This window comes from Megascapheus bottae, chromosome 5 (genome assembly GCF_031878675.1).
Source record: "Megascapheus bottae isolate mThoBot1 chromosome 5, mThoBot2.hap1, whole genome shotgun sequence".
In the NCBI taxonomy this organism is placed as follows: Eukaryota; Metazoa; Chordata; class Mammalia; order Rodentia; family Geomyidae; genus Megascapheus; species Megascapheus bottae.
This window is the reverse complement of record NC_143513.1, coordinates 2,819,322-2,837,755: the sequence shown is the minus strand read 5'-3', so window position 1 is coordinate 2,837,755 and position 18,434 is coordinate 2,819,322. Positions and strand designations below refer to the sequence as shown.

General features: G+C 49.6%; 1 protein-coding gene across 5 annotated transcripts in view; it reads left to right on the top strand.

Moving 5' to 3' along the window:
* Positions 1-18,434, top strand: part of Tns3 (tensin 3) — a 208,695-nt gene that overhangs the window by 151,183 nt on the left and 39,078 nt on the right. For all 5 annotated transcript variants that reach the window (XM_090332534.1, XM_090332532.1, XM_090332533.1 and 2 more), the window contains 4 exons: positions 7,668-8,918; positions 16,207-16,376; positions 17,171-17,285; positions 17,371-17,451. In XM_090332534.1, coding sequence (XP_090188660.1) covers positions 7,668-8,918; positions 16,207-16,376; positions 17,171-17,285; positions 17,371-17,451 — 1,617 coding nt within the window. The remainder of the gene's footprint in view (positions 1-7,667; positions 8,919-16,206; positions 16,377-17,170; positions 17,286-17,370; positions 17,452-18,434) is intronic.

Here is an 18,434-nt window from a genome sequence, read left to right as displayed (position 1 = left end):
ATTGTACCTGGGGAGAGAAACAGAGGTGGTTTTTATAGTATTACAATCTTGATCAACAAGTCAGAGAAAAAGGCACACGTTTTGTCCTGCTCTGAGATGCATCAAAGCTGTAGTTTGTCTGATTTTGCAAATTAGCAGTAGAATTCTACTGGGGGAGTGGTAGGGAGTGCTGAGGTTTGGACTAAGGGCCTGGCACTAGCTTGGCTTTGTAGTTTTGGGGGTTTTTTGTTTTGTTTTCTTTTCTTTTTGCTCACGGCTGGTGCTCTACCACTAGAGCCCTGTATCCACTTCCAGAAGTAGTGTTTTAAGGCCTACATGTGTTTTATAGCTCCTGCTTTTTCTCTAGAATAGAAAATGATTTAGCACACAAAGGGGAGAAATTGGTAATTAGCACAGAGGCTATTGCTATGAAATAAACAGCAGCTTTTTGTTTATTGGAGATTATAAAGGCTTGCGTTATAAATGTCCACAGGGAAAAAGAGACCGATTTCCAGGAGCATGACCAGTGAGATAGGCCACCTCCCTGACCTTTGTCCCTCCCTGGTGGTTAAGGATGAGGCCTCAAAACACTCCAGGGAATAGGTACCTTCATGACATGACCAGATCCATCTGCACATCACCTCCCATCCTCTGATTCAAGACCTCCCCCCCCACTTCCCTGCTGTGATTTGTACTCTGGGTAGAGCCCACCTGGTGTGATAGTGGCTTTTTCATGGGCAGAAATGACAGCACAGGGCCTGTGAGCTCTGAAGCTGCCCTGGTCTGCTTCATGTATTGTGGATTTGGCCCCATTGTCCCACTGGTCTCTTGGGAAATGGCATGTGTTTCAGAGAGGTCAGATGACACCGAGTCTTGGCCTGACATGGAAGCACTCTGGGTCATGCTGCTCTTGCTCTCAGAGGGCCAGGCATGGTCAGGGTCAGAGTGAAGGGTGACTGCATGAGGCATTCATTAGTGTGAAGTTAGAATCCAGGTGCTAGTGGCTCATCTTAGCTACTCAGGAGAATCACAGCTTGAAGTCAGCATGGGTAGCAAAGTCCAAGACTCTCATCCCTAACCAGCAAAAAGCCAGAAATGGAGGCATGGCTCAAGTGGTAGAGTGCTGGCCTTGAGTGCTCAGAAGACCATTGGCTACCCTGCAAATCACCCATCAGAAAAAAAGTCAGAAAAAAAGTGGGAAACTGGAACCAAATTGCCAGCTGTGAGAAGGTTGGCAAAACGGCCATTAAGTTGGTATGGACAGAAAATTGAATGCCTGGAATATAGGGAAAAGTAAACTCATTTTTTTGCTATAGATTTATCATAGGAAATATTTCATCCGTTTAATTCCCAAACCATGAAGTCAGCAGACCGGAGCTGTGAGATCTGCTAATCACACACTTAGCAAACGCTCTTCTGCCCCAGCCTCACCCGGTGGGGCAGAGCCATGACTCACGTGTGAGTTTGGGAAGCCTTTCACTCCTGTGAGCAAGGTGCAAAGTGCAGAACCTCCTGTCAGCCTGGCGCCTGTATATGCCATGTCTTCTCTGTTGCTTTCCCTGATCTCAGGAGCTAGCATTGATTATCCTCCTTTCTAATCCCTGGCTTAGGCATGAGGAAAGTGAGGTGTATCTGATGTCATACTGCTGTGGCCAAGCCAAGACTCTGAAGTCCAGATGGATAATGCCGGTCTAGAAAGGAGGGAAAAAGGGAAAGAAAAGCACTTCAGTGGCCCACCTTCCCTAGGCTCTGGGCCTCTGGAGGAGTAGGGGAGTCTCTGGGGACCAGGTCAGCTATCCCAAGAGAGTAGCATTTCTGCAATTTCAGGAATGTGAGAAGAAGGAAGGCAGGCTCTGGGAGGTGAGCAAAGGAGGGAGAGGGAAAGAGGCGGAAAGGCAAAGGGAGGAAGGGAGGGAGGATTCCCAGAGTCACCTGGATCTCTGATGATTGTTAGTTGAGGTGTGAGTGCTCCTCCTGTAACTTCACTTTGGTGAATTTGACATTGCTCTTCTTGAATAAGCCTAGCATAATCAAGACCGAGCTGTGGCCTAGGCTACCCCCCCCCCACCCCTGCCAGGCAGCCCTCCTCCCGTCTCCTAGCCGCACCACCGGTGTCCAGGCCTGCCTTCCCAGGATGCCTACTCCCTCCTGGAGTCCCATAGCTGGAGCCTCTGGGTCTCATCCAACCAGTGGCCATGACCCAGGGTCATTTGTTTAGGAGAGTGCTGTCTCCTCAGCCCTCGGAAGGAGGGCTGCAGAGCCAGGACCCTGGGTGGGCACAGGAGATGAGGAGTTGATTGAGCTGAGGGAGTCACCTGAGAGCAACAGCCAGCTAGAACAGTTAGTGGTCACAGCGGGTGGTTCGTTCTTGTCTGCATTCAGCTTTCTCCTCTATGGTCCGTGTCCACTATGCATCCATCCTTTGCTTCTCTCTGTTGCTCTGAGCTTACAGTAGGGCAAGACGAGATTCTTAGTACGTCCCCATGCCTAGCTAGCAGGGAGTACGCTTCATTAGTCAGCCCTTACTGGACGAAAAGGTTCTGGTTTCTTCACTGAAGACTTGCAAGGACTAGCTCTTTTGAATGGAAAGTACTTTTAAAGCAAACCTGTCACAAAAATGGAGCTTAGGACCCAAAGAAGTAAAATTAGAAGAAACAAAGATGCCTGGCAGCTTCACGAACCTCCTCTTCCAGAAAAACTCAAGTGATGCTGTGGCTCAAGGGGTAGGGCGGTAGCCTTGAGCTGAAGAGCTTAGGGACAACGCTCAGGCCCAGAGTTCAATTCTCCCCAGAGTTCAAGTCCCGTGACTGGGGTTGGGGAAGGTGTGTGTGGGTGTATTGGGCTGATATTGGGTTTTAAACTCAGGGCTTCCAACTTTTGCTTGGATTTTTGTTGTTGTTGTTTACGGCTGGTGTTTTACTACCTCGAGCCACATCTCTACTTTTTGGCATTTTTCTGGTTAGTTGGAGATTAGAGTCTCACAGACTTAGCTGCTGGGGCTGGCTTCAAACCATTATCCTCAGATCTCAGTATCTTCAGTAGCTATGATTAGAACATATTCTTAAATATTCTTTCTTTTATTTCCTTTTTTTTTTTTTTTTTGCCAGTCCTGGGGCTTGAACTCAGGGCTTGAGCACTCACTGTTCTTGGGCTTTCCTCAAGGCTAATGCTCTATCACTTGAGCCACAGCACCATTTCTGACTTTTCTATGTATGTGGTACCAAGGAATCGAACCCAGGTCTTCGTGTATGCGAGGCAAGCACTCTACCATTAGGCCAAACTCCTCTTAAATATTCTTTAAAAAAGGCAGTTGTCTGTCTGCATATGTACATATATTTCCCTAAATGGCCCAGTTCCAGGTATTTTCATGATCTTCCTGTTGTGTTAGGTGTTCTGATGTAAGACATGTGTAGCTGATCTACAAGCACTAAACCATTCTTTAGAAGGAATTTGAGAATTTGCAGATTTTTGTATTTGTCAAGGTCCTGGGACTAGTTCCTATAAATACCATGGGGGGGGGGGCCACAATACAAAAGCATGCAAAGAACCTATGAGTGGCCAGACTCACCTCCCAGACTCCTCTCCCTCCTCAGCCCTCCTCACCTGGTCCTGGAGGCAGAGGGGCCATCCTCACCCTGCAGCAAGCTTCCTAGGCAGGACAGGGCAGGGTGCTCTCCAACTGCAGCCCACAGCCATCAGAGCACAGGAATCCAGCCACTCCTCATGCCGAGGCCCCTCAGATTGGTGCTGCATTAAGCACATCTTTCGCCTTGTGAAAATAACTTTGCAAAATAACATATCTGATTGTGTCATGTGAGAAGCCAGGACATTGGGTCTCTGTGACTCCATGTTTGTGAGGGGTCAGGGCTCTTCTCTTTCTCTCATGTTGGGGCACTCTTATCAACAGAGAGAAAAGGGTTCTAATACTCTGATTGTCATTACCAGGCATACACAAAGGCATGGCTGACTGGGCGTCTTGTCTTCCAGGATGATGGGAGATACAGGAACCCCCAAAGCTCAAGTTCAAGCCCTTCTTTTTTTTTTTTTTTTTTTTTTTTTTAATGCGGATCCTGTGGCTTATACTCTGGGGCATGTTTCTGAGCTTTTGTGCTCAAAGCTAACACTCTTACTACTTGGATTCCCACTCCAATTCTGGCGTTTTGGTGTTTTAGTGGTGATAAGAAACTGCCTGGGCTGGCTTTGAACAACCATCCTCAGATTTCAACCTCCTGAGTAGCTCGGATTATAGGTATGAGCCACCAGTGCCTGTTTCTAGTCATTCTTCTTATGAATGGTACCTTCTTACCAGAGAGAAGGCAGGGCAGGAATGTTGGACACTGGTCCTGTCCCTGACCTCCATCTGAATCTGTCATAAGCTATTTTTGAATAAGTAGATATATTTCATGAACATTCCCTGTAGATTTAGGGGAAAGTCTCTGATTCTGAAAGCTGCCTCAGTGTCTAGCATAAAGTTCAGGAAAGCCTAGCATGGTCTTTGATTCTGGCAGGGCTGGAGAGTCCCTCTGCCCAGTGACTGTGTTCACACGTGGGAACACCACTGTACCCCTGAAAGCTCTGTTGGGACCATAGTGTCCAGGCATCGTGGGTGGATAGGTCTATATCTATTTCAAGATTTCTACCACAGCACAGATAAAAGTAACAGTAGGACCTGGGTAGCAATGACTTATGCCTAGAAGCTGCTCTAGAAGCTGAGTTTATGGATTCAAGTTAACCTGGGTGGGAAGAAAATGGAAAGACTCCTATCTCAACATAGAAATCTGGGAGTGAGGGGCCGGGAGTTTGGCCTAGTGGTTAAAGTGCTTGCCTAGCATGCATGAAGACCCGGGTTCGATTCCTCGGTACCACATACATAGAAAAAAGCCAGAAGTGGTGCTGAGGCTCAAGTGGTAGAGTGCTAGCCTTGAGAAAGTCCAAGGACAGTGCTCAGGCCCTGAGCTCAAGCCCAGGACTGGCAAAAAAAAAAAAAAAAAAAGAAATCTGGGAGTGATCGCCCATCCCTGCCTTCTCAAATCTTTATCTGAACCAGCCTGTTGGGGGAGGACTGACAGGAAATAATCAAAGCAGAATGGTGATGGGATCACTGATCAAGACCCAGTGTATTCAGAAACTGCTTTGTTAAATGGCAGCTCCTTTGTACACTACCTAAAGATTTAAAAAAAAAAAAAAAAAGGAGAAGAGGAAGAAGGTAACACAAAAAAGGCTGAAGGTGGTATGGTTTATATGATAGGATGCCTACCTAGCAATCAGGAAGCTTTGAGTTTAAACTCTAGTCACACACACACACCTCTCAATAGTATCATCTATAACCTTTCACCCGTGGACACAGCCAAAGGATGGCAAACAGGTATGTTTAGGCTACATTCAGGTTTAAATTAGAAGAATGTTCATGGATTCCAAGTGTTTGGTCTTTTGTTTGTTCTGTTTGAAATCATTGTGCTGATTAGTTAAGAATTAGAGAACTGCTTTGAATTTATGGAAGTCATAAATGTACAGTGTTAGTAGATGAAAATTGTTCCTGTCCTGAGTAGACTCAGGCAGTGTGCTCAGTGTTCCATGCTATGACCATTCCCTTACTTAAGGGAACTCGTGGAAGAGCCCTTAGTACTCTCTCTTTTGGTGGAGTTCTCTGATTATTAGTGTCCCCTCTGCTTTTTCTCATGCTATGCAGAATAAAAGGGCTGAGCTGCCAGGCCTTGGGAAGGTGGTGGAAGTTTCCACAGGGGAGAGCTCCTGCATAGAAGATTGAGTTTATTGAGCTGTCAGCCTTCCTGTAGAGCCATCCATTCATACCCTAGTTCCATAACTGAGAGGCTGAAGGTTTAGGTGAGCATCCTGGCTGGTGGGACCCTGCATTGGGTCTTAGGTAGATCCTAGACTTGAACCCAGGTCTGTCTTATTTTGTACAGGTTTTGGTTCATCTGTGGTTGCCCTGTAGATAGACTCTTGGACCTGGACAGCCGACAGGGCTGGAATTCAAGCTCTGAAATTTAGAGCCCTCTTTCCAGTTATCCCTTGGTCTGAGCAGCCAGGGTACAGAGGCATTGTCTGCACTGAAGCCTAGGCCTGGGGTCAGAGGCATGAGACATGCCCTGGACATTGCTTCAGGTGGGGTCTTCCTGGAGCAGGGGCTGGGTTCAGGTAGCTCCAGAGTCTTCTCCAAGCTTTCGTCCTACATTTACCCTCTCTGACTGTTCTGTCCTGTCTCCCTCATTTTATCCCTGCCCCAAGCACTGCGGCTCATTCTGCACTGTACCCCCATTACCTGCCATCCCAGCTCTTCTTTCTCTGCACTCTTCCCCAGGACACAGATGACACAGAAGAAAGGCCAGGCTGGGATGCTTTACAAGGATGTGTCTTCAATCCCTAGATGCCAACCAGATCGGCAGACACTGCTTCCCCTGACCCCAGCATGAGCCCAGGGGCTGTGGGTTCAGGCAGGTCCCAGCAGAGTGCAGTAGCATCCGGCTTAGTTACCCTGGTTCATGTCTCTTCAGTTCCACGTTTCCCCCTCAGCTTGGATATGCAGCCATCAGCAGTTCCCTGTTGTGGAATGTGTGCAGTGTTACAATCCAGATAGTTGAAGGTGGTGGGAGAGGTCCGCTTGGCTGCAAGTTCCAGTGTATTTCTGGAGCTCTGGCTGAGACACCATGTGGCTTCAGTCATGAAGGGCTGCCAGTCAGCAGATTGAGCTTGGGAGTTTCTGTGGGACGCTGTTGGGCCCTAATTAACAACAGCAGCCGAGGGGTCACGTCTTTTGCCCACACTGTAGGTCTGGGTTTTGTTTGCCTAACATTGCATGAATGGAGGTCAGTGCATATAGAGCAATCTCAGGAGGGTATGATTCTCATCAGCCACCGTCACTAGGCTTCTGCGTGGCCCAGCTGCAGAGAAGCCTGAGATCCACCCCTGTCCTTTCCTCTTCGGTTGAGTTACATAGTTAGAATTTTAACAGATCCATGTGACATTCCATTGAAGGAGAACTTGTTACCCTGCACGGAGTCACTGCTCAGCAAATGGCAGATGCATGAACGGATTGAGACAGTGGACTCATGGGAGCTTATGATCTCTGCATTTGATATAATGTAGCAGTCGTGGTTCAAAGGGTGTCACATCCCAGAGCATCATTATAAGATTATGAGTCTGAAGCCGGGTGTTGGTGGCTCATACTTATAATCCAGCTACAGAAGGCTGAGATCTGAGGGTCGTGGTTCAAATCCAGCCTGGGCAGGGAATTCTATGAGACTCCTGTGTTAAGCAGCAAAAAGCTAGAAGTAGAGTAGCTCAAATGGTAGAGAGCCAGCCTTGAGCAAATAGGTTAAGGAACAATGAGAGGCTCTGAGTTCATACTCTGGTACAGATATATACACACACTCTCTGTTTCTGTCTCTCACACACAGGGGAGGGTGTGTGTGTGTGTATGTGTGTGTGTGTGTGTGTGTGCGCGCGCGCGTTCAACATGGCGATGTAGAAATGATTCTATCGAATGATCTGAACTCATTTTCACTGCTGTCAGTGTGCAGAAGATCCAGGAACATGGTGGATGAAGGTAAGTCTTTGTCCCTGTTGATGGTAAGTCCTGTGTGAACACAGGAGTGGCCTCTGCAACCGTGTGAGGTCACGCTGCCTCTGCGCTGGCTTATGGCTTGTCTCCTGCTGTCTCCCCGCAGTGCTGCATACACAGGGCCCGGTGGATGGCAGCCTCTATGCCAAGGTGAGGAAGAAGAGTTCCTCTGATCCCGTCAGCCCTGGCGGTGCCCAGGCCGTGCCAGCCACCAGCAGCCCCGACCACAGTGACCACACCCTGTCTGTCAGCAGTGACTCTGGTCACTCCACTGCCTCCGCCCGGACCGACAAGACAGAAGAACGTGTGGCCCCGGGGCCCCGGAGGGGCCTCAGCCCCCAGGAGAAGGCTGAGTTGGATCAGCTGCTCAGTGGCTTTGGCCTGGAAGATTCTGGAAACTCCCTCAAGGACATGAGTGATGCTCGCAGCAAATATAGTGGGACCCGCCACGTGGTACCAGCCCAGGTCCACGTGAACGGAGATGCCACCCTGAAGGACCGGGAGACAGACATCTTGGATGATGAGGTGCCGCACCACGACCTGCACAGCGTGGACAGCCTGGGCACGCTGTCCTCATCCGAGGGGCCACAGTCTGCCCACCTGGGGCCCTTCACCTGCCACCAGAGCAGCCAGAACTCCCTCTTGTCCGATGGCTTCAACAGCACCGTGGGTGATGATTGCAGCGGTGCACTGGCTCCCGATCTGGGCCTTGGTGTGGAGCCGCTGTATGAACGGGAACAGACGTTTGGGGAGCGGGAGGCAAAGCCGCTGCCCCCTGTGCTGAGGAAGCCCTCGGTGCCCTCCCCGGGCCAGGCCTACGGGCAGAGCAGCTACTCCACGCAGACCTGGGTACGCCAGCAGCAGATGGTGGCTGCTCACCAGTACAGCTTTGCCCCCAATGGGGAGGCCAGGCTGTGTAGCCAGGGTGCAACAGAGAATTCCAGCCTCAGCCAGCCCCGGGGCCCTGTCACCCCCACTCGTGGAGCCAGCAGCAGAGTGGCCGTCCAGAGGGGCATAAGCAACGGGCCCAGCCCTTCTGACACACAGCCGTCCTACTCTAGCAGAGCCTCCCACGCTGCCTTCCCAGAGGACAGGGCTGTGAACGGAGCCCATCCTGAGCTGAGCTCCGGCCCCTCCCCAGGATCACCCACCTTGGACATTGACCAGTCAATCGAGCAACTCAACAGACTCATCTTAGAGCTGGACCCCACTTTTGAGCCTATCCCCACTCATATGAATGCCCTGGGCAGCTCAGCCAATGGCCCCGTGTGCCCGGCTAGCCTGGGAGGTGGTCTCCGGGCAAGCGGCAGGCTGCCGGGCTCGGCTGACAGCCCTGGCAGGAGTCCCGGGAGGCAAGGTAAGCTGGCATTGCGTGGAAGGTCAACATCTGATAAGAAATCAGCAAGCTTGAAGGTTAGGGTGGGCTAAAGCCTGGGCTAAAGCTTCCTTCACTGTTTCTCCACATCTCCTGTCTCTGGATCAATGTGCCACCTGTGCCACCCGGGGAGCTGGGTGGCAGATTTGGGAGGGATCAGTGATGGGGCCCAAATCATCTTAGGAAATTGGCCCTGGGCAGCCATGATATTCTTCACTTCATAGGTGGTTGTTGTTTCACAGGTGGTCAGTGGAGACCATCTTGGAGCCAGATCACGTGGTACAGATTGCTTTCTATTCTCTGAGCCTTTGTTTCCACCTCTGCGGAATGGGGTTAATGGTGAAAGCTTCCTCACTGAGGGATAGGGGCGGGTGGGGGGGAGTGTATTTACCAAATGTGTGTTACAGATCATACTTTTTGGAAGAAGGCCAGGCTACTCAGTGGTCTGAAGGTTGGGAGAATAAGAAGAAACATCTGGTCTAAGGCAGTCAGGGCGGAAAACGACCTGATGACAAAAGAGTTACATCTGAGCTGATTCCGTGCTATAGAGGGGACTGTAGCAGAACCATGAGGCCATGTACTGTGTGTGTGTGTGTGTGTGTGTGTGTGTGTGTGTGTGTGTGTGTGTGTGTACGCATGTATGTGTGCGCACACTCATGCCTGTGTGCATGCATGTATATTTGCAGTGGAGGGTGATAGCCAGGGATGAGGGTCACCTCTGTGTACCCCTTGAATGTGGGAGTCACACCCCTGTGGGGAGCCCAGATTGTATGTGCCTTCTCTCCCGAAGCAAGGCAAACTGGGAACCAGACAGGGTCTTCTTGCCCAGTGGGAAGGCCCCAGGTGCATGGTGGTGGAGGGCAGTGGTTTCTGAGTCTGCCTGCTGTGTCCCCGCGAGGACTTTGGGATTGAGTTTACTGCCAGATGCTTCCTGTACTGGGAAGGCAGTGAGGACTGGTTGTGGTTGCTGCTGGTCAGAGAGGAAGCTCAGGAGGCAGGGGAGCACAGGGTAGAAACAGACCACTCAGGGCAGGGGCCCATAGGATGTAGGAAACTAGGACAAGGTGTTTGCATCTGGATGGGGTCCATAGAGGGATCACCTATACAACAGGTAGGGTTCATTGTGTTCTGTTTTCTCCCCGTTTCTTGTTGCATGTGTGTTGATGATACTGATGGGAAAACCTCCGTGCATGCAGGGCACGACTGTGGGGACTGGGCATGGTATGGCTCCATTCATCAGACTCAGGATGTGTCCCCGGAGTACCCTCTCTGTAATATAGCACACAGCCATCACCCCAGCAATACTAAACAATGACGGGGTAGTTTAGTACCTCTCATTTAATCTCATACACTCTGGAAATTCTTGAGATTGAGAAAAAGGTTTTAGAAAGAACAATACTATCTTTATCATAGCACTCGACCATCAACCTTGAAAGAATTAGCTTGAAAAAATTAAGTTGGAAGACTTTTCTCCCAGGGTTACAATCCCTCTTGTGATCTGGAAGCAGCTGTAGTGTGTATGAGTGCTTGTGGGAGAGGACTTTGCTCCGGTCAGCACCTCTTTAGGTTAATGTGTCTTTCAGTCCATTCTTGGCTCTTGTTGAAACAAAGCACACATAAGCCCAGGAGGTCACATGGTTCCTTCCTGCCTTCCACTTTGGCACTGACCATTCTTCAGTTACTTAATCAATTTCGCAAGTGGAATTCTTCCTTTAAATTTAGATCCTCCTCCTTTTCCTCCTCCTCCTCCATCTCCTCCATCCTGGGACTTGAACTCAGGGCCTAGACACTGTCCTTGAGCACTTTTTCTCTAGGCTAGTACTCTACCACTTGAGCCACAGCAGCACTTCTAGCTTTTTTTGTGTGTGTGGTAGTAAGTAATTGAACCTAGGGTTTCATGTATGCTAGGCAAGCACTCTACCACTAGGCCACACTCCTAGACCCAATTTTAGATCTTCTTTAACTCCATCCATTCTTATAAAAGTAATTGTAGTGGTGGGAGGGGAAGGGCAACTGGGAGAAAGCAAGGGAAGGGGTGATATTGTTCAAAAAGAAATGTACTCTTTACCTGACTTATATAGCCTAAGGGCTCACGCCTGTGATCCTATGTACTCAGTAGGATGAAATCTAGGATCAAAGTCTGAATATGAGACTTCTGTCTCCAGTTAATCACCTAAAAGCTAGAAGTAGAGCTGTGTCTCAAGTGGTAGAGCCCTGGCCTTGAGCACAAAAGCCCAAGGACAGAACCCAGACTTTGAGTTCAAACGTCAGGACCGGCAAGGGAGAAAGGAAAAAAAAAAAAAAAAAAAACTAATATAACTTTGTCATGGAAACGTAAACGTTTTTACCCATTGATGTTCCCTCACTCCCTTCTCTTATTGTCAGTCATGGGTCTTGAACAACTCCACTTCCATTTTTTTTGAGTGATTAATTGGAGATGTCTCAGGGACCTTTTTTTTTAAAATTTTTCCCTCAGGCTGGTTTCAAACTGCATCCTCAGCTATCTATCAGCCACCTAGGTGGTTGGGATTCCAAGATGAGCCACCAGCCCAGCTTTCTTATTTTATATTTCAAGTTTCTCTTAAGTAGCTTTGCAAAGATGTTTCCATTCAACGCATCAGTTTGAGTGCACTGCATCTTGGTCAATGCCTCTCCCCTCTCCCTCAATTTTTATGTTTTTTTTTAATATACTGAACTTCAAAAGGTTCATATCTGTTCAAATATAGAGTGCTTCTTGATTCTGTCATTCTCCCCAATCCCATGTATTTCTTCCCCAGACCCATGGTACCTTTCTCTACTTTCTTCATCACCTGTGTACATTGAGTGTATGAATTTGTATCCCATTCCCTTCTCGTTCACTCCCTTCCCTGCACTCCTGAAGCTCCTACAATCCTGTTTTAGCTCTCTGATACTCACTTTGCTAAACTTGAAGCAAGCCCACCTGGGTCTGGTTATTTCTGTGATGAAAATATGATGTAAAGGCTCAGCATTTCTGAGAATGTCTCTTTCCTGTGGACACAGTGATAATGATGGCTGTTGCTACTGGCTGTAGTCATGGTGATGAAGAGGAGATAGTACTGATGGAGGGGGTGAGGATGCTGGTGGTGGTTGGGTGATTGTGGTAAGGATGACCCTGTGACCACAGTGACAGGAGTGGCTGTGTTGCAAATGGAGGTGCTGATGGCACACGGGTGGGTTTTCGGTGTCCTCCAAAGGTCTGTGTGGTGAGACTTCCTCCCCAGCAAGGTGCTGATCAGATGTGGTAGAGCCTGTAGCAGAATGGGAGGTCTGTGTGTAAGTCATTGGTGTTGTACTCTTGAAGAGGAGAGTAGAATTCCCGCCCCTTTTGCTTTCTGGTCATGTGGTTGTGTTTACTCTGCTTTACCCTCAACCATGAGAAAACCGTGGGGCTACAACTGACATAGAAATCTCCAGACCTGTACAGTAACTCTTTGTCCTCACCAGATGGATAGATAGCTCTGGTATTTGTGGTCGGGATCGAAAGCTAGCACCTTCCTTGAAATCTTGCTGGACTCAGAGTTCTAGGAGGGCCTTTTCTGGGGGATAGTGGGGGGACAGATTCTCTGGGGTTTTCTACATAGATGAAAGTGTAACGAGAGACATTTTTTTTGCCAGTCCTGGGCTTGAGCCCAGGGCCTGAGCACTGTCTTTGGACTTTCTCAAGGCTAGAGCTCTACCACTTGAGCCTCAGCACCACTTCTGGCTTTTTTCTATGTATGTGGTACCAAAGAATTGAACCCGGGTCTTCGTGCATGCTAGGCAAGCACTCTACCACTAGACCAAATTCCTGGCTAGAAAATGCTGGTGTGCTGATGATGGTGATGGTGGTGATGGTGATGGTGGTGTTACTTTTTTGCGTGTGTGTGTGTGTGTGTATGTGTGCATGCCAGTGTGCCAGTCCTAGAATTTGAATTTAGGGCCTGTGCCTCTTTTGCTCAAGGCTAACACGTTACCACTTGAGCCACAGCGCCACTTGTAGCTTTTTCTGTGGATATGGTGCTGAGGAATCAAACCCAGGGCTTCATGCATGCTGGGCAAACACTCTACCACTGAGCCACATTCCCAGCCCGATGATGTCTTTCTGACTGCTCTCAATGTTTGTCTTCTGGCCCACCTCCACCTTGCTTTTGCTACCCTTACCTTCTTTTATCTTTTGTTATTGTTGTTACTGTTGGTCCTGGGGCTTGAACTCAGAGTCTGGGCTCTATCACTGAGCTTCTTTTGCTCAAAGCTAGTTAGTGCTCTACCACTTTGAGCCACAGCCCAAACCACTTCCGGCTTTTCTGGTGGTTCATGGTCGTGGGCTTGCCTGCCTGGGCTGGCATTGAACCCTGATTCTCGGATCTCAGCCTCCTGAGTAGCTAGGATTACAGGCAGGAGCCACTGGTGCCTGGCCCTATTTCCATCTCGAGGCCAGTGCCCATGACTTACTCATTATGTTACCTGGTATGTGGTATACAGACTTGACAGATGATCTGTGAAAAGGGCCCTGACAGGTGGCAACGCGCATGTCCCATGTGGCTTCCACGTGGACACAGAGGTGACATTTATCACAAGGCAGTGTAGAATGGCCCCTCCCTACCACCAGGCAGCAGCGAGGCCAGTCAGGGGTGGGATGCCAGCCCAGGTGATTGAGGCCACTTCTCTTTGTACAGTGAAGTACCCTGGAACTGAAGGACTGTTTTCCAGTTAAAGGCCACCTCCCTCCCCTGGCCCTGTGGCAGTCCTCCTGTACTGTCCAGCCCTCAACCTGCCCTGGGGCCTCCACCTGGCCTCACAGCTCTGGTGCAGCTGCCCACCAAGGGGGTCCTCAGGTGGGAAGAGATTTCAGTGGAGATTTCAATTGATGACACCTGAGACAAGAGACCAGCGACTTGGCCTATGGAATGGACAGTTCCATGGAAGCAAGAAAAAAAAAAAAGTGGGCTGCTGTTTCCATATCTCCAGGGCTTCTGGCTTTGTGCTGTCAAAATATTTTATTCATGTTCCACCACCATCACGCCCACGATGACAGGAACCTGGCAGATGCTTGTGTGTGTACTGAGTAGAGTGCCGGGCCTTCTTGCCTCAAGGGTTTGCAACATTCCTCAGACCTGGTGTCTGCTTCACTGGTACTCTCCTAGATTCTGTGGCCTAGGAAGGCCAGGAACAAGAGATGCCATCCACTCCTGACTGTTAATTAGTTATAGGCTGTCATCCAACCAGAGGCTGCAAGCATGAGCACTGAAGGAGTACTAAGGCTCAGGAAGTGGCCGGTTCCACCGGCCTTGACAAGCAGGCAGGGTGGGAGGCCCAGGACACGGGTAATGAGCAGGTCTGTGCGCCACTCCACAGGGCCATTGTCGCAGTGTTGCCCTGACCCAGGCTAGGAAAAGACTCCTCTCCAAGAGCCACCCAACTGCACCAATAGCCCTTGGTATGACCAGTTTGATGCTGAGTTTGGTGCTGAGCAAGTACCAGGCAATAGTGGCAGGGAGTATGACCAGGGAAGCAGGCAGCCCCATTGCCAGGCACCACCTGGTGTCTTGGCCACACAGGGCTGTGTGTGCCTGCTCTGGGCTGTCACTGTGCTGTCAGTGGTCATTTAGGAAGGGCCTTTCTTTTTTCTTTTCTTTTCTTTTTTTTTTTTTTTTTTTTGTCAGTCCTGGGCTTGAGCTCAGGGCCTGAGCACTGTCTTTGGACTTTCTCAAGGCTAGAGCTCTACCACTTGAGCCTCAGCACAATTTTTGGCTTTTTTGTATGTATGTGGTACTGAGGAATTGAACCCGGGTCTTCGTGCATGCTAGGCAAGTACTCTACCACTAGGCCAAACTCCCGGCCCCTTCTTTTTTGTTTTTCTTTAAATGCTGGTCCTGAGGCTTGCACTCTGAACTTGTGTGCTAACCCGGAGCTTTTGTGTTCAAAGCTAGCACTTTACCACTTGAACCACAGCTCCAGCTCTTTCTCTTATAGATTGGAGATATGATTCTCACAGACTTTTCCTGCCTAGGCTGGTTAGCTTCAAGCCACAGTCATCACATCTCAGCCTCCGGAGTGTGAACCACCTTCACCTAGCCCTTTGACCTTTTTGTTTTGTTTTTCAGATAAAATCATGGAATGTGGCTAATCTGGCAAAAAAAAAAAAAATCCTTCTGACTGCCTTCCACATACATAGTTGGGATTCCAGCCATGAATCTACACACCCAGATTCTTTTTTTCCTGGAGACAGGATCTTTCTATGTAATCCAGTCTGTCCTGGAAGTCTCAATCCTCCTGCCTCCACTTTTTGTGTGCTGAGATTACAGACATGAGCCATGACACCTAGCAGGACTATATATTCCTCACTTAAATCTAAAATGTTGGAAGTAGCTCTGTGGCCCAAATGATAGAGCCCTGGTCCTGAGCACAAACTTAGGGACAGCACCCAGACCCTGAGTTCAAGCCCCAGAACCAGCAAGACAGACAGACAGACAGACGACAGACAGACAGACAGACAGACAGACAGACAGATAGATAGATAGATAAATAGATAGATAGATGATGTAGAACAGGGGCGTGGCCTAGTGGTAGCGTGCTTGCCCAGCATGCACGAAGACCCGGGGTCGATTCCTTGGTACCACATATATAGTAAAAGCTGGACATGGTGCTGTGGCTCAAGTGGTAGAGCTCTAGTCTTGAGAAACCCCAAGGATAGTGTTCAGGCCCTGAATTCAAGCCCCAGAACTGTCCAAAAATAAAAAAAGGCAGCAAGGATGTCTGTGTGAGGACTGAAAGCCTGCAGGGTTTCCGGCGGGTTTCCGGCAGGAAATACTGACCATGGGTGTTGGCTCAGGGTTGTTAGTATCTAGTCCCACTGTCCTCTCAAGGGTACATTAGTGACCCGAAGGCCTCCCCTTGGGCTCTCCTTCCTAAAGTTCTCCTTGTGAAGACTCAAGTTGTGGGGGCCATGGGTTTGCTGGTGGTCACAAGAATTAGTCCAGGGCCTGAGACTGGTAACAGCTGTCTGGCCTGTCCCAGTGCTGTGGGGGTGAGTCCTGCTACCTTGCCCTGTCGTCTGAGGCCTGCTCTGGAAGGAAGTGCAGTAGAGAAGCAGTGGCTGCTGCCTGGCTCACCACTGCACACCTGAGTGTGCCCAGTGCCCAAACAGGGTCTGCTCATAGACTGACTGCCCTGCTCACTGCCAGCCTTGGAGATGGGCTGTGGAGGGTTTTTATCCAGGTGTCCACATTCCACTGTGATGGCCCACACCCATCCCTCTCTCTCCTTACAGGCCCTTCCAGTCATGAGCCCCTGGGCGGAAGACTCCGGAAGTTGAGCCTTGGACAGTACGATAATGAGGCTGCCTGCCAGCTGTCTTTCTCCAAGTGTGGATGGGCAAAAGCTGCTGTAGACCCAGCACCAAGCATGGCGCCATTTCCTTCTCCGGCAGACATGAAAGAGGTATGGGCTGGGTCCAGGGCAGCAGCTGGGCCCGATTCCTGTACACAGGCACCATGACCCTCCCAGCTCTGGCTGTACCTCAACTCTACACATAGTTTCCTCAGGGAGGGGCAGAGGTGGGGTCCCACTGTACCTCAGAGATGGCTCTGGGGAGGCTGCCTCTTCGTGAGCCTCTCCTGAGTAATTGGAGATGAAATCCTCATGAACTTTTTACCTGAGCTGGCTTTAAACCAGGATCCTCAGAGCTCAGCCTCTCAAGTAGCTAGGATGACTGGTGTGAGCCACTGATAACTACCTGACGCTAGTATCTTAACTCCCAAGCCTACACCATCACTCCTATCCAGGCGTCTCCTGGTCTGTGTTGTGTCTCCGGCTCAGTTATTGTAAGCGTCACATGCCAGATTAAGAGGAGGAGCTGGGCTGAGAATGTGGCCTAGTGGTAGAATGCTTGCTGAGAATGCATGAAGCCCTGTATTGAATTCCTTGTTACCACATAAACAGAAAAGACGTAAGTGCTTCTGTAGCTCAAGTGGTAGAGCAAAAGAATCTCAGACTATGCCCAAGCCCTGAGTTCAAGTCTCAGGACTGGCAAAAAATAAAAAGAGGATAGGTATCAAGATTCTCTTTCTCCTTTTACTAGTGACCATAAAAGCCTTTGTCTTCGCCCCAAGACACAGGCATTGGTTTCTTCCTGTCCCTACTCTTGGAGGGCTCCTGTGCCACAGACCATCTGAGGGACCTGAAACTGAGAATGATTCCTCATTCTTCCGTTCTTCTTTCCATGCTGATTATAGACGATGGTGGCTGCTTATCCTCCAGACCTTGATCTGATCGATGGCAGGATTTTAAATAGCAAGGAATCTACATGTTCGACCCCAGCATTTCCAGTGTCTCCAGAAACACCGTATGGTAAGAACACAGTAAAGCTAAGTATTTACAACTTGCCACTGCCCAGAGACCAGTGACAGCAGCTCTGCCATGTCCTCTTTTCCAGTGAAGACACCTCCACGGTACCCTCCTTTCAGCCCCCCTGACATCCAGCTGAGTGGTCCTGTCAGTCTCTGCGAAGGTCTGGGTAAGTAACCCCCAGAATGTGATATGCATAGCCCTGGTACTGTTGATATGGTTGCTGCAATGACATTGCTTTGTGTAGATGCTTCTGTTTTTGCTGCATAGCTCAGAAGCCTTGGGTGCGGTCCTGACTCATGGGAAAAGATGTTGGGATGTTGATAGGGATGTACCTCGTGTGTAGACGGGAGCCAGAGGATGTGGAGGGGCTTCTGACATTGTGCAGGAGCGTTTTTGCTCCACAGTTCCCATCTGTCCCCCAAGATGCGCATTTGTGGCAAGACCAGGGGTGCCTGTGGCTGTCAGCAGTCCCCCACTAGCAGAGGCACCTTTAATGTCCATGTGACACTACTGCTAGCCTGAGTTGGAGGGAGGAGCTAACAGGCCTCACCCTTCCCTGAGCAAGTGGTTCTTGTGGGGGGGGAGCAAGAGTGAGCTCTGTGTGTGCACCCTGGCTGGAGCTGCCTGTGCCCCTGTCTGTACTTGCTGTGGCTCTTCTGATCTCTGCATGTGTGGTCCTTGAGTCTGAGTGTTCGCAGCAGGGCCTAGGGACACCTTTGGCATTGTGTGTTGTGTCCATCTGCACAGCCAGCCCTGGGAGGGAGTGGTGACAGGGACAGGCATTGCTCAGCATTGTGGGGAAACCAGGTGTTGACAGGGGGAGGATTGAGACTCACCTACTGCTCCACGTGAAGATTCTTCATGCAGCTGTTCTGGGGAGGGCCCTATTCCACTTGTTCTGAGAATGAGGGGTCTCCACTAGATCATGTCCACTCCTTTCTTGGATCTGAAACAGTCATGGAAATGTCAGCTCCTGCCCTCTTTGTCCATAGAGATTAATTTAAAGGACTTTGAATGAAACAGGACTATAGTGCTTCTGTTATCTATAGCATTTAGCAATTAGTTATCTGTATTTCTTAGCAGAGATGACTTGAAATTTAAGGGAGAAAAAAGGCATACATGGAACGTTGCTTTGTTTCTGTTTGGACC